Here is a 12,647-nt window from a genome sequence, read left to right as displayed (position 1 = left end):
CACGGTATGTTTCTTTATAAAAGGCGTTCTATTTTATACTAGCAAATTTACACTGAATGACTTTTACGGACCTGTTCGCTAACTGGAAATTTTGCTCTGCTCATGATCACAAACTGAAACAAAAATGAGAAGAGAGCATCTCTTATGTTTTTATATAAGTAACAATCAAATAAACCACCATCAGAGATGTTAATTCTTCGGAAATACCTTTATTACACACTTTACATCCTGTATAACGTAAATCCCCATGTTTTTACCTCTTTCATGTTTATAGTGGCCCAAATTACTGAAGTGCAGTTACTTAAGTCAAATTCACCCCAGAGTGGCTCTCCTTTATGACCTTTAACACAGGTTCGAGATGCTTTACCTGAATAAGAAAAATAAAATTACAAAATTAAAAGGACTGATACTTAAATTCACATTAACATGTTTTATACCACAACAGGCAGTGCATTTTCATAACATACCTAGCTTTCCTTCTGGGCATGAAGCAATAGCCGTTCTTTCAACCTTTGTAGCGGGCCAGTAAATGTTTCGAATCAAGGTAGCTTTGCACGTGTCATTTGTTTCCAGCGGTGTAACAACTACAAATGCATAAAAATGTGTATATTTCTCCTCTAGTATTGCCTGAGAGATGAGATCCTATCTTCTGCATAGCACTTCTGCCCTGAATAGCAGCCGGAACATTGATAATAAAAAGGAACTTGATTTTCGAAATGTTATTTAAAACATATGTATGTTATGTATATAGATGACAAAGCACAAGTTTTACAGAACATACCACAAAATATTAAAACAAGTGTTTAGTCACACAACATACGAAATTTTTAAACAAGCGTTTTAAGACAAAACGAGATAATTCTCAGAGAACATACGACAAAATAATACTTCTACGTCATTTATATTTGACAAACATAGTTCTTAAGACATTGTAACACAAAATCGTGGTACATACTTCCACATTCATTTCCTTTCATCGTAAAGCCTGGTTTGCATTGACATAAATATGAACCCAAGGTGTTCTTACAAACAGCATTCTCATCACACGTGTTGCTAATAAGCCTGCATTCATCAACATCTACAACAACAGAATATACCAGTTACCTTTATAGCAGTTACTGAAGTCAGAATTGACAGTTTTTCCTTGACTAAGTAGTATTGAATTAATATCATTCCCCCTCCGTACGTCTCGAATCTCAAATTTGATATCTACATGTTGGCAACAGAGTTAGAACTTCACATCCAAACTGAATATTAAAAAAATATCTCTTCGTGATCATAAGAATGAATAGAATACTTAATTAAACATGGCAAACTTCTACTCTTATTTCACATTTCCTGACTTACCATTTTCTGACTTTCCTCGATCACTTGGTGAAGAAAATGATTCTCCTTTACTTGCAAAACAATAATGAAAAATGTATTGACACAGTAGAAATAACATTGACAACCTACCTTCACACAAGCCTTCCGTCATGTTGAAGCCAGGTTTACAAATACAATCATAGGAACCAATAGTGTTAACACAAGCTGTGTTAGCTTGACATTTGTTTCCTCCTGAACATTCATCAATATCTAGAAGACATGGAAACTAAGAGGTAGGTAAGTTAATTTCACCATAGGTCTCAAATGGAAAGTCATTTTAATAAAATGGCCTGCTATTGCAGGGTGAGTGATATTTCTTTAAAAGATGGGCCACATGCTTTTTGGCAATCACTTGATAAAAACTCTCTATTAAAAAACAACATGTGTGGATGTATGTAGAGGCATTTTTAATTACATGAGCAACAACAAAATAAAAACATAGAAATAGATTTTTTTTATTTTTTGCACCCTTTTCAAGCTTACCTTTAGAAAGTTAAAGTTCTTTTTATTAACAAGTGCTAAACGCCCAGGGTAACTTCAAAGGCTTGTCAACACAGAATTGTTAAAGCACTTACCAACACAGATCCTATCTTCCAGAATAAAACCATGTTGACATTGGCATACATAAGAACCAATTGTATTGATGCATTCAAAGTTTATTCCACATGTCATATTTGCCAAGCATTCATTAATATCTACAAATCAAAAGAAAAAAATAAATATATAGCTATGAAAAAATATATCTAATTTGTGGCCACTTAGTACTGCAGCTTATATGTAAATGTTCTATCAATGAAAAATAAGAAAATTTTAAATTTAAGATGAAAAAAACAGAATTTAACACCAGGGTAAAAAAATCAACAAAAATTGGAAACGTTCAGCTGTAGGAATTCTTGACAACGCACACTTAACAGTGGCTTACCAGAGCATTTGTTTCCTCTTAGTGTGTATCCTGTTTTACATTCACATCGGTATGCACCTGCTTCATTGATACAAACTGAATTTTCACCACATGTATTGTTTACCAAGCATTCGTTGATGTCTGAGGAAAGGAGAAACGTTTGCAATACGATGAAGTTCCACAATTGATCTTTAAATGAACTTACTCAGACTAGTACCCCAGACTAGTACAAGATTTAAAAAAATATATTTATTCAACAATCACCTGTGCATCTGTTTCCTTCCATTTTGAAGCCGTCCTTGCAATTACATTTGTACGAACCTTCTATGTTTGTACAAATTGAATTCTCATCACACGTTTTATCTGACATGCATTCATTAATGTCTATAAAAAATGTAACATATATATTTTATATTTTGGATAGGTCAGATTATATTGAAAAAAAATCCAACAAAAAAAAGCTAGGATATTTTCAACCCAAAATTTCTATTTGGGAGATTTTCTTTTATAAAAAGTCATTATTTAAGAGCATTACCCAATATGATATTGAATGGGTGGTATACAGCAAACAAAGTATCAAGGCTTTCACAAAACAGGTATTAACTATTCATAATGTTAACTTGAAACAAGGACCTGGGATAATTCTTCGTTTTTATTGTTTAAGCACCCCCTTCCTGTGCAATTTTTTACTTAATTATACAAGTGTCTATTAATATTACACATACTTAATACTTGATATCAAAGGTTAAAAACAAAGTAATAATTGTTTGAATTTCTTTGTATTACGTGGAACATAAAAAGACTGAACTACTTCAATGGAGGAGGTGATAGAAGCTGGACAAGGCTTTATACGGTTGATTTTAATTAAGAGACTCCTAATTAAATTAGAGCAGCAAAAAGTTATGCAATACAACACTTCAATTTTCAAAATATAGCTTCAAAACTAGAAATCAAGTACAGAACTTTTTGTTACACCCTGCAAAAAGGCCATCTTTCCATTTTGTATTGGCGCTTGGCAATTACTGACATATTTGCAAACATGCAAACGAAGCAACCAAGCAAATTATATTCAAAAAAAATTGAATACTAAGGAAAACTGTTTACCTTGGCATTTGTCATCTTTTAAAACATAACCTGGCAAACAATCACATCTGTAAGAGCCTGGTAAGTTTACACAGTACTTGTTTATTTCTCCATTGCATGCAGTTACAACATCGCATTCGTTTATATCTATGGAAGGAAATGTTTTGAGCTAAAATGGGCTGTAATAAATACAGCTAATTTCTTAGAATGCTATCTGGCAATGGTTTCAAAAAATATAAAAAATTATGATTACGTATCAATGTTTACATACAACCTTGGAAGAAAAATGTTGGAAAAACTACAGTTTTATGGACAATTTTTCGAAAATGGACAATCAATAACCAACTGATTAATACCCACCCATAGAAACAGAAGTAAACAGTGTTTTTAATGTGCTAGTTGCACTTTAAAATACCCAAATGAACAAACCCTCTAGAGACTTAAAACTTAGTGAGATAACGGATAATCTCACTTGCAATCATTTGTTGTAAAAATTAGTTGGTTCCAGCCTAATATAAAAAGAGTGTGCAAAATGGCTTGTGGGATATGATCATTGAGAATTACCCTTCCTGTTTAAAATCTTTCAAGGCTGTACGTATGCAAGCTCAAAATAACTAATAAAGCAAGTACCTATGCATGTTTCGTTTACTTTGTTAAACCCTGTTATACATTCACAATAGTACGAACCAGGTGTGTTATTACACAGAGAGTTTGCAACACAAGAATCATTACGATCACATTCGTTATCATCTAGAATAGTTAGTAAATATTTAGTAAACATTAAAAACCATTAGATTTAGTATATTCCTATATTACTATCTTTTGTTAGTCTACTCATTAGCCTCAAATGACTATCCTACTATCACATATCGAAATTAGTGTTGATGTGATTGGTGACAAACAATGTGCTACTATAGTTGGGTTGCCTGTGGAAAAATCAATTTAGTTGTGATGCGAAGCTTTGATAATCTACGTAGGTAAAAAAATAACCAACATCAGCATTCTGTTTCCAAAACAAACGTATTGCAATTGCTCCACAAACCTTAAAAAGCTAAAAAATGACATCAATCCAATGCTTTGATGTTGTACTGTAATGCCACAAACTTAACAAATAAGACATATTATATCCAGCTACACTTCAAAGCAAAATAAGCACATCTCGATTGCTATCACTGTCACACACCTAACTTCTGTATTAGTATATTAGGTTACCATTTTTTTCATACAACAGGCAATAGGATATCTATAACCCAATCAGTCTTTAAAGTGCATCAATGACTCGTACATCTTTTTGTACCTATGTTATAAAAAATTAATTAGTTTATTTACCTGCAGTCCTTACAATTTCTGTCTTTTCATCTTTTCCAAACTTAACTCCATCCCCTGTACTGATGGAAACATTGTATACAGTGAACTGCGACAACTTATCCAACACAACATGGTTTGCTTGATGAATTGATACAATCTCCTCTTTTCTTGAAAGCGACGATTGGTATTTAATCTTTAAATGCGTTATCTTGAAATTGGAATCACTGGCTTCATTTGGTAGAGAGACTGAAACAACTGCAATCGTTGCGGAGACGTTAGGAAACGATATTGAAACAGGTGGCATAAATCGAACTAAATATTAAAATAAGTGTCTTTCTCACTATTCAGGTTTTTAATAAAATCACACAAAAATAAAATAGTATTTTTAAGCAAGTTTGTTATTATATTATTTTTTTGTTTGCATGCTAAGATACTTTGTAGCCCTCGCAATTGCTGGCGTAATTCATAGAGACGACAAAAAACTGCTGAAGCTGTTCAAGGCATTTCTTGAAGTTTAAGAGCTGTTAAAACTTCTTCTCTAAAGTCTTAAAATTCAACCGCACTTTCTAATGTATTGCAATGTATAAAATATATTATAGCTCTAAAATTAGACTGAAGTTAAAACTGTAATGTTGTAGAGATCTTCATTTTTAATTTTTGGCTACCCCAAATTTTAAAATGAATAATAACCTTTTTAAATTACATTATTAACTGAAAAAGTTTTTATTTGTTATCAAAAAGAAAAATTAATTTATCACTGAGAGTTGTTGGAAAGGTTTGTACATATAGTAAAGTACATATATGCTGGTACATTAATTTTATTAATTTAGAAGCAAATTCATTTACCTGTGTTTTAAAACCTGTCCTGCTAAATTATACATGCGGAATAAATAGTGAAAAAATATTTAGGGGATGTTTTAAAGGTGCATTTAAGAAAAATTAATTAACCAATCAATTAATTAAAACACACAGGTTGCATATTAGTACATAAAGAAAAACATTTACGGTAGCAGTGAAAGAAGGAAAAAATTTTTTATACTTCTATACTTATACTTTTTATACTTCAATTTTTTTATACTTCTACTCATCTTCATAATATGTTCAATCTTACCTTTGGTTTTAACCACTAATGGATGACTCATTTTAGGACCTGGCTTATATATTCCTTCATCAGAAACTTCAACATTATATTCATAACTTGTATTCTCATCCATTCTGCCTCCAAATGTCAAAGATAGTGTATCTGTGATATTTGAATAAATAAAATATTTTGTTCTTTCCAATGGGTTGTCCATATTACGTTTACTTATGTTGTATTGCATTGGGTATTGAGCCAACTGTTTATGAAGAGAAAATTTCAGTCTTAACCAATCCCAACCAAGATAAACTATTTGTGAACTAACAATGGATGTGTTTAACGTAGATGCTAAAATGTGAATAAAAAAAATAATGAAAAACCAGACATGATCCAAATAGGACATTAGGAAAACTGTGCCAAAATTCGTAATTGTCATATTGGGCATAAAATATGATATTGCGTTCATCATTAGTACATAAAGTGTAAAGTTGAAAATATTTGAATTATATACACAATGCTACACCATTTCTAAATAAAAAACAATCACACATACTTATCGTCCAATCATGTGAATAAGTGTTCTACAATAAACATTAAGATGTAACAGAAGTCCTTTTTTATTAACTCATTATACATATTTGTACTGAGCAAGAACAATACAAAGATCATTATGTCAGCTTTTAGCATTAAAATATTACAAAAAAGAAATACAAAAAAAACACCAAGTTAGAAAAAACGAAGATAAATAAACATACCAATAGGTATTGTCTTATGAATGCCCTGATAAAACACTGTTTCTCCAGTTTGTATTTTATTCTTTCGAATTTTTATTTTGTACTGTGTGTTCGGACGAAGATGATGCAGTGTTTTCTTTAATTGTTTATTCCTAATAATCTCAGTTTTAGTAATCCCACCCTGGATTGGAGTATATGATAACTGAAAATAAAAATAAAAATAGACAGTGTTTTAGTGCTAATTAGACTATCAACTTAACAAGGATTGGAAAAACATCACTCTTACGTAATACACAGAATCTATTGCACCAACTTGTTTCCATGTCACAGTGATAGTAAATGGAGTTCTGGAAAAGGAACGCAAAAAAATACCTAAAAAATAAAATCATTTTTCACAACATGTACATTTCATAAACACGTATATACTGCCAGACTTCATTTTCAAAAATAATATCCTTTTTACAGTTTTTAATAGTGAGAATTAATTTTCTACTTAGAACAGACTTAAAATTTGACAAAATATCTCACAATGGTTAGAAGAGCAATACACTCTGGAGAAATTATTGCCATTATTGGCAAGTAAACAAACAATAATTACACTGTAGAGAGGATCAATTTGATTCCTCAAAGCACTGATTTTGTGATTTCGTGATCCGCATACAGAGATTTCATTAAAAAATTTTAACCACCTCCAGCTACGAAACATAAAACCTATTGAGGTATCAGACAGTTTTGTTGAATTTTTTTTCTTTAGCTGGAACTGAAAAAAGCTGGAAAAAATAAATATTTAGGATTAATTCATGGTCCTAAATTTACAGTCATGCCTGTCATATGGCATGACTATAAATATCACATTTTTAGATATTTCGTTAAAAAAAAGTTGTGTCATTACATCAAACACTCAATCAATTATTAAAGTTATTGACAGGTGACAAAATTCTAGACAGTTAGTAGAAGGAACAATAACCTAACTAATTTTAAATTTCCATGAAAGGTGTTTTAAATATAGTTGGATTGCAAATCTCTTGCAGATTACAAATGCAATTTTTGTTAAAAAAAATATGATCAATAAATGTCCATGTGAATATAGTTCACTTGTTCAACATTCAGCTGGTAAAGGGGGTGTTTTTATGTGGTGTGTATGATCTTGGAAGAAAGAGGAATATTATATTTTGTGGTGGCGAGTGGCGGTCAGGAAGAAATCGTAACAAGAAACTTCAAGAAATTGAAGTTTCATTTTATATGCATGCATTTCTAAGAGAGCGTCCTCAACTTACAAGACCTGAAATAAAAAGCTTATGACCGTTGTTTGTTAATCCAAAAAAGAGTATTATTTTCACCCTTTAAATGAAAATAACAAAAATTGGTTGTATGATCAACGAAGTTTGAGAGTGGTTTTAAAAGTAAATGAATCTATTTTTACTGGCTAATGATTTTTCAAAACTGTTAACACTGGCTATTTTTCACCGGGTTATATAGATTTGCCTATATAAGGAAATGGTGTGTCTATGTGACTAAAAATAAAAAAACAGTTCTGTAATTTTTACACTTAGTGCATAAAAAATAATACCAATACCCTAATTTTAAGGGAACATGAGGAATTGCAGTGCACATAACTTGAAAACAAATATATTGATAATCTTTAACTAACACACTTTACAAATGGTTTTTTAATAAATAATTAACCAGCTCCAGGACACATACAAATTGAGATCTAAGGTTACCATCTTAAATGTAAACAAAAATAAGAGTCTACCTCCTGCCACATTTTTGCTATCACATATAATTTCACTTTTTAGGGGAATGCCACTTTCAGTGTCAGCCTCAATTACAATCTTGTAATCTCTGTTACGTTCTAAAAAAATAATAACACAAAGCTAGACTTTAGAATTCACTTTTCTACTAAAGAACAGCTAGCTTTGCAGATTAATGCAACAGCTTTATTACTCAATTTCCATTTTTTGATGTGAAACTGCAAAGCCATTAAGATGTTGAAAAAGTGATTTAAAAGGGGAAGTTGTTACTCCAAGCTTAAATAACATTTACATAAGACACTTTTTTGAAAAATATGGTATTGGTATTTTGTTAGTATAAAATTTGAAATGACTTACCGAAAAAAAAAAGCCTGCTTTTGACTTCCTTCTGGCGACTACGAGTGGCCAGTGATGGTGGAAACACAATTTTGTTTGCATCTTTTTGCGAAATATTTCCAGTCCACCAATAAAGTTTGTACAATGTGATATGTTTATAATAGTCATCAGCCTTATACCACTTTACTTCAAATTGTGAATATTGGTTCCTACAACGGGGAGGAATGCTTATCGCACCTAAAGAAAACATTATTTTATTTTTTTCACTTGCATCTCTTCATTGAATTTTAAAAAAAGATGAATGTTAACTCTCATAAATGTTTTGCCTGAATGGTTTTAACAAATTCAAAATTGTTTTTCTGAGGGTAAAAATGTGACTGAGCATGAAAATAGCTCAATTTAAATTCAGGAACAACTTCAACATACACCTAGCTTTTGCTTAGCTAAGCCCCAGTATTTCTAATAACTGCAATTTAGAAAAAAATTATTATGGAGAAAAGGAATGCAGAGTAATATTTGCGAATGTACCTCCTGGCAAACTTAATATTTGCAATCTTCTTTTACATTTTTTAAGTTTTATTACAATTTTTCTGTAAATTCATCAAAAAGTTTACTTTACACAAAGGACGTCATCAGAACAATAGCTATTTAAACTTACCATGTGCAATCTTTAAAACTAAAACTTCAATATAAAAGTCCACATTCAGGGTTATTTATTCAACCTTTCCTTTTGCAAATCATGAGTTGAATCTCCAACAGAAACAGCTAATCTCTGCTTGCTTTTGTCATTTATACCTTTAGAGTTAATTAACTGCACATGTTGTAAGTTGCGAAAATTAGTTTAGGCATAGTTTTCTTTACGTGACACATCAAATTGGTGCTTAGGTAAGGAGGGCATTTCCGTTAGTAGAGCCTTTGTCATATATGTCCCCAATAGTTTGTGGTTTTGATCCCCCCTATTGTCTATTTTCATTGTTTCTTTAGACAAATGAAAGGAAACACTCTAGAACTGCCTTTGTAGTCCCTGAGGCTCACCCAATAATGTAGCTTTTATGACGCCGTAATAGCTTGGTGATTATAAAGACAAGGGTTTGATTCAATGGGGGAAATGGCACTGGTGTGGGCCTTGAATGTTACTGGGAGTTGTCTGGTAAAGGACATACCTTAATTGTATCTGTGTAGCTCAAAATTAGCATTAAAAACTCCAGGCATGCCTATAATAAGCCATTACTTCTCATGGAAATAATAGACAGACAGGGTAAATCCCTCGATACTCAGAGCCATGCATAATAATGTACATATAGCTATCAATCTTCGCTGGCTGGAAACTTTTATAAGGGGATTTGCAGGGGGAGTTGCGTGAAAATTTTATTTTACCTGAACCAAAATAGTGAACCTAGGTAGCCTTTCAACTTTAACAAAATATTAACTTGCTCTTCGTCGTTACATCGTCACCGACTGACAAAATCAATCACAACACGTGTTTTGCGATTCTTGGAAATCGCTTCTGTAATTTGTAACGGTATTGATTTTCTCAATGCGGGTCATTTGAGTAAAGGTTTATCTCAAAGAGCTCTGGGGGCAACAACAACAGCAATGAGACCAAGCTTCCCATCCATGGTGACACTAAACCCATTTAAGCGGCGGTTGGTCAATGCCGACTGGCAAGTGTCTATGCCGTGCACTGTAGTCCAAAAAAAGCTCGCTTCCTATGCTAGTTCAGAAAACATTGTGCTGTAGCTATTTACAGCGTTAATTTGCCAATCCTCGTGTTTGTGGCCTGATGTCAAAGCCACTCGCGGTTACATAACGGCAACAGCCCCCTGGAGACGAGGTTGGAATTTGGCGTAAAGATTTGTGTCTTGATATTAGAGTGACAATTCTTGTTTGTGACGAATATCTTTGCTGCGGGAAATTTTATTTTTGTAACTTCGTTTGTGATTGGAATTATGAGATTTGGGGCCACCGTTTCATTTGTCATTTTTAAATATGGACAAAAGCGTCAAACGGCTAATGCTCTACAATCAGTTGGCTGCAAAATTACTCGTTTTGAATACCCAAAGGCCAGGTGGACACCGTGTAAAAATTGACAATAACATTCTCTAGCAAGAGACGAAAAAGTTAATTTTTCGTCTTCTGTGGTCTTCTGTGTTAATAATAAGGTTAATAATACTTAGCACAAAAGTTCAACTTTTAACATTCAAAGCCTGGTAAGATAGAAAGTCAAACAACTTGAATCCGTTAGAGGCTTTAACTAGCAAAATTATAATATATAAAGATTGCATAAAGTGTTTTTGCCGAAGTTTGTTACGACGGTTAACGTTCTAAGTTGGTCATACGCGATTTTAAAACTAATCAACCTTAATTTATCACAATGCAGGCGTTACAACCTTGTTGCCAGGGCCATTTACTTAAACGTTTGTATCGCTGTACCGCTTTAGAATAGAAGGACTGAAATTAGCGAGTTTTGTAAGCTTACATGGCAGTATACGTCGAGACAGTGCCAGACACACTTACCAAACTCGACGAAATAAATCTTCCTGATATCTTTCAGTGTTAACAACTTCTCCCATATCGCCAAATTGTCAACGCTAGCAATATTTGAGTGTCGTATAATCTTCCCTCCATCTTTTTGTGCATCTTTGCCCAACATAAGTACGATATTCTTGTGTTTTGATTGCGTCTTACCTGGAGTCACTACTGTGTCCAACTTTTTCGCGTTTAAATATACCACCATGTTTGTTGTTTTGCTATATTGAAGAATCACGTGATACCATTTGTCAGCTTTGATTGGCGCTATACTACTCTCGATTTTGTCGTGACGCATGATCACTTTCAGGGTTAAATTGCCACCTAGAGAGAAAGAAAGCCTGAACATACCAAAATTTAAAAATAACAACAATACACCGTGGATTTTCTGTTGAATATCAACGTCTGGTTCTTCCGAAATGCTTTTTAGATTTGTGGACAGAGTAGGATTCGAGCCCACGCACTTCAAACTTGCTGGTTTTAAGTGACAGCTTTTCTAGGGCTGACGCCTTAGACCCCTCAGCCATCCACCATTCCGGCCTAGATTTCTCTAACTGATTAATCTTTGTTGACCATGGAAAAGCTGTCACTTAAACCCCGGAAGTTTGAAGGGCGTTCGAAGCACACGTCGATATTCAAGAGTTTTTTGTACTTAAGCAGACAAATTTTGTCAAAAACAAATTAAATCTATACCAAATATTTAATATATGACCATTAGTCAAATTAAACTAGTCCCAAATAAAAATTATAATTCATCAATTTCTATATAATCGGAAACAACTTTGATCAAGTCGATTTTGAGCGCCATGCTTACACAAAATTATCGATGAGCTTTGGGGATCTTCTTTTTATTGAATATCACTCGATTTTCGACAACAACAACACTCTTTATTACTCGCAAAATTAGTTCAATGCATGCCAATTTCGGTCAATCCTCAAATTAAATTCACATCAGATTTTCTACGCTTAATACACTCATTCGCGATTCAAAATAGGGCCAGCGAGAGCAAAATAAGGTCAACGAGGACAAGCTTAGGTATTAACTTGTTTTCACATCTCTTATCCTTTTTTCGCTTTTTTTTTGCAATATGTATTAAAAAATTTTCTGTGTTTCTGTATTTGAATTAAAAAACAACATTATGTTTACAAACGTACTGAAATGTGGAAGTTGCAAGAGGTTTTTGTTATTCAATAAGGTATCTAAGGAGAACACAAAAATATTTCAAATATTTCACAAAAAATTTCCCCATATGTTCGCTAGACTAGTCGTTTGCGGATCAGCAAAATTATTTACTCTGCGGGGGACACGAAATAACGCTGCGCGCAGCCGTTTTGAACAGTTCTGTTTGTCTTTTGTAAGCACTTCAGAGCCTTTCTCTTTGTATTCGTTGTACTATTCATTGGATAAAAGAAATGTTTGTTGTAGAAATTGTCTGAAAAAGGGGCGCATCAATAAAAACGTTTATAAATGTCCAATCTCGTCCCAGGACTCTTTTTCCCTTTCCAACAAACGGCGAGAAGAAATAAAAAAAGCCCTGCAAACGAGGTTGAGTTAATGG

The 12,647-nt window shown here is 32.9% G+C and overlaps 1 protein-coding gene across 5 annotated transcripts in view; it reads right to left on the bottom strand.

The window, feature by feature from the left end:
• Window positions 1–12,647, bottom strand: part of LOC130630331 (adhesion G protein-coupled receptor E1-like) — a 29,647-nt gene that overhangs the window by 7,666 nt on the left and 9,334 nt on the right. For 2 of the 5 annotated variants that reach the window (XM_057443792.1, XM_057443791.1), the window contains exons 4-20: window positions 11,077–11,412; window positions 8,581–8,796; window positions 8,226–8,324; window positions 6,756–6,841; window positions 6,491–6,671; window positions 5,769–6,083; window positions 4,679–4,969; window positions 3,980–4,099; window positions 3,371–3,496; window positions 2,531–2,650; window positions 2,288–2,407; window positions 1,941–2,060; window positions 1,456–1,575; window positions 956–1,078; window positions 468–584; window positions 258–367; window positions 72–113 (exon numbers count right to left, since the gene is read on the bottom strand). In XM_057443792.1, coding sequence (XP_057299775.1) covers window positions 72–113; window positions 258–367; window positions 468–584; window positions 956–1,078; window positions 1,456–1,575; window positions 1,941–2,060; window positions 2,288–2,407; window positions 2,531–2,650; window positions 3,371–3,496; window positions 3,980–4,099; window positions 4,679–4,969; window positions 5,769–6,083; window positions 6,491–6,671; window positions 6,756–6,841; window positions 8,226–8,324; window positions 8,581–8,796; window positions 11,077–11,412 — 2,642 coding nt within the window. The remainder of the gene's footprint in view (window positions 1–71; window positions 114–257; window positions 368–467; window positions 585–955; window positions 1,079–1,455; window positions 1,576–1,940; window positions 2,061–2,287; window positions 2,408–2,530; window positions 2,651–3,370; window positions 3,497–3,979; window positions 4,100–4,678; window positions 4,970–5,768; window positions 6,084–6,490; window positions 6,672–6,755; window positions 6,842–8,225; window positions 8,325–8,580; window positions 8,797–11,076; window positions 11,413–12,647) is intronic. The other 3 variants (XM_057443794.1, XM_057443793.1, XM_057443795.1) reach the window with 3 other exon arrangements.

Source organism: Hydractinia symbiolongicarpus, chromosome 2 (genome assembly GCF_029227915.1).
Source record: "Hydractinia symbiolongicarpus strain clone_291-10 chromosome 2, HSymV2.1, whole genome shotgun sequence".
Lineage (NCBI taxonomy): Eukaryota > Metazoa > Cnidaria > Hydrozoa > Anthoathecata > Hydractiniidae > Hydractinia > Hydractinia symbiolongicarpus.
This window is presented reverse-complemented; position numbering and strand designations above follow the sequence as displayed.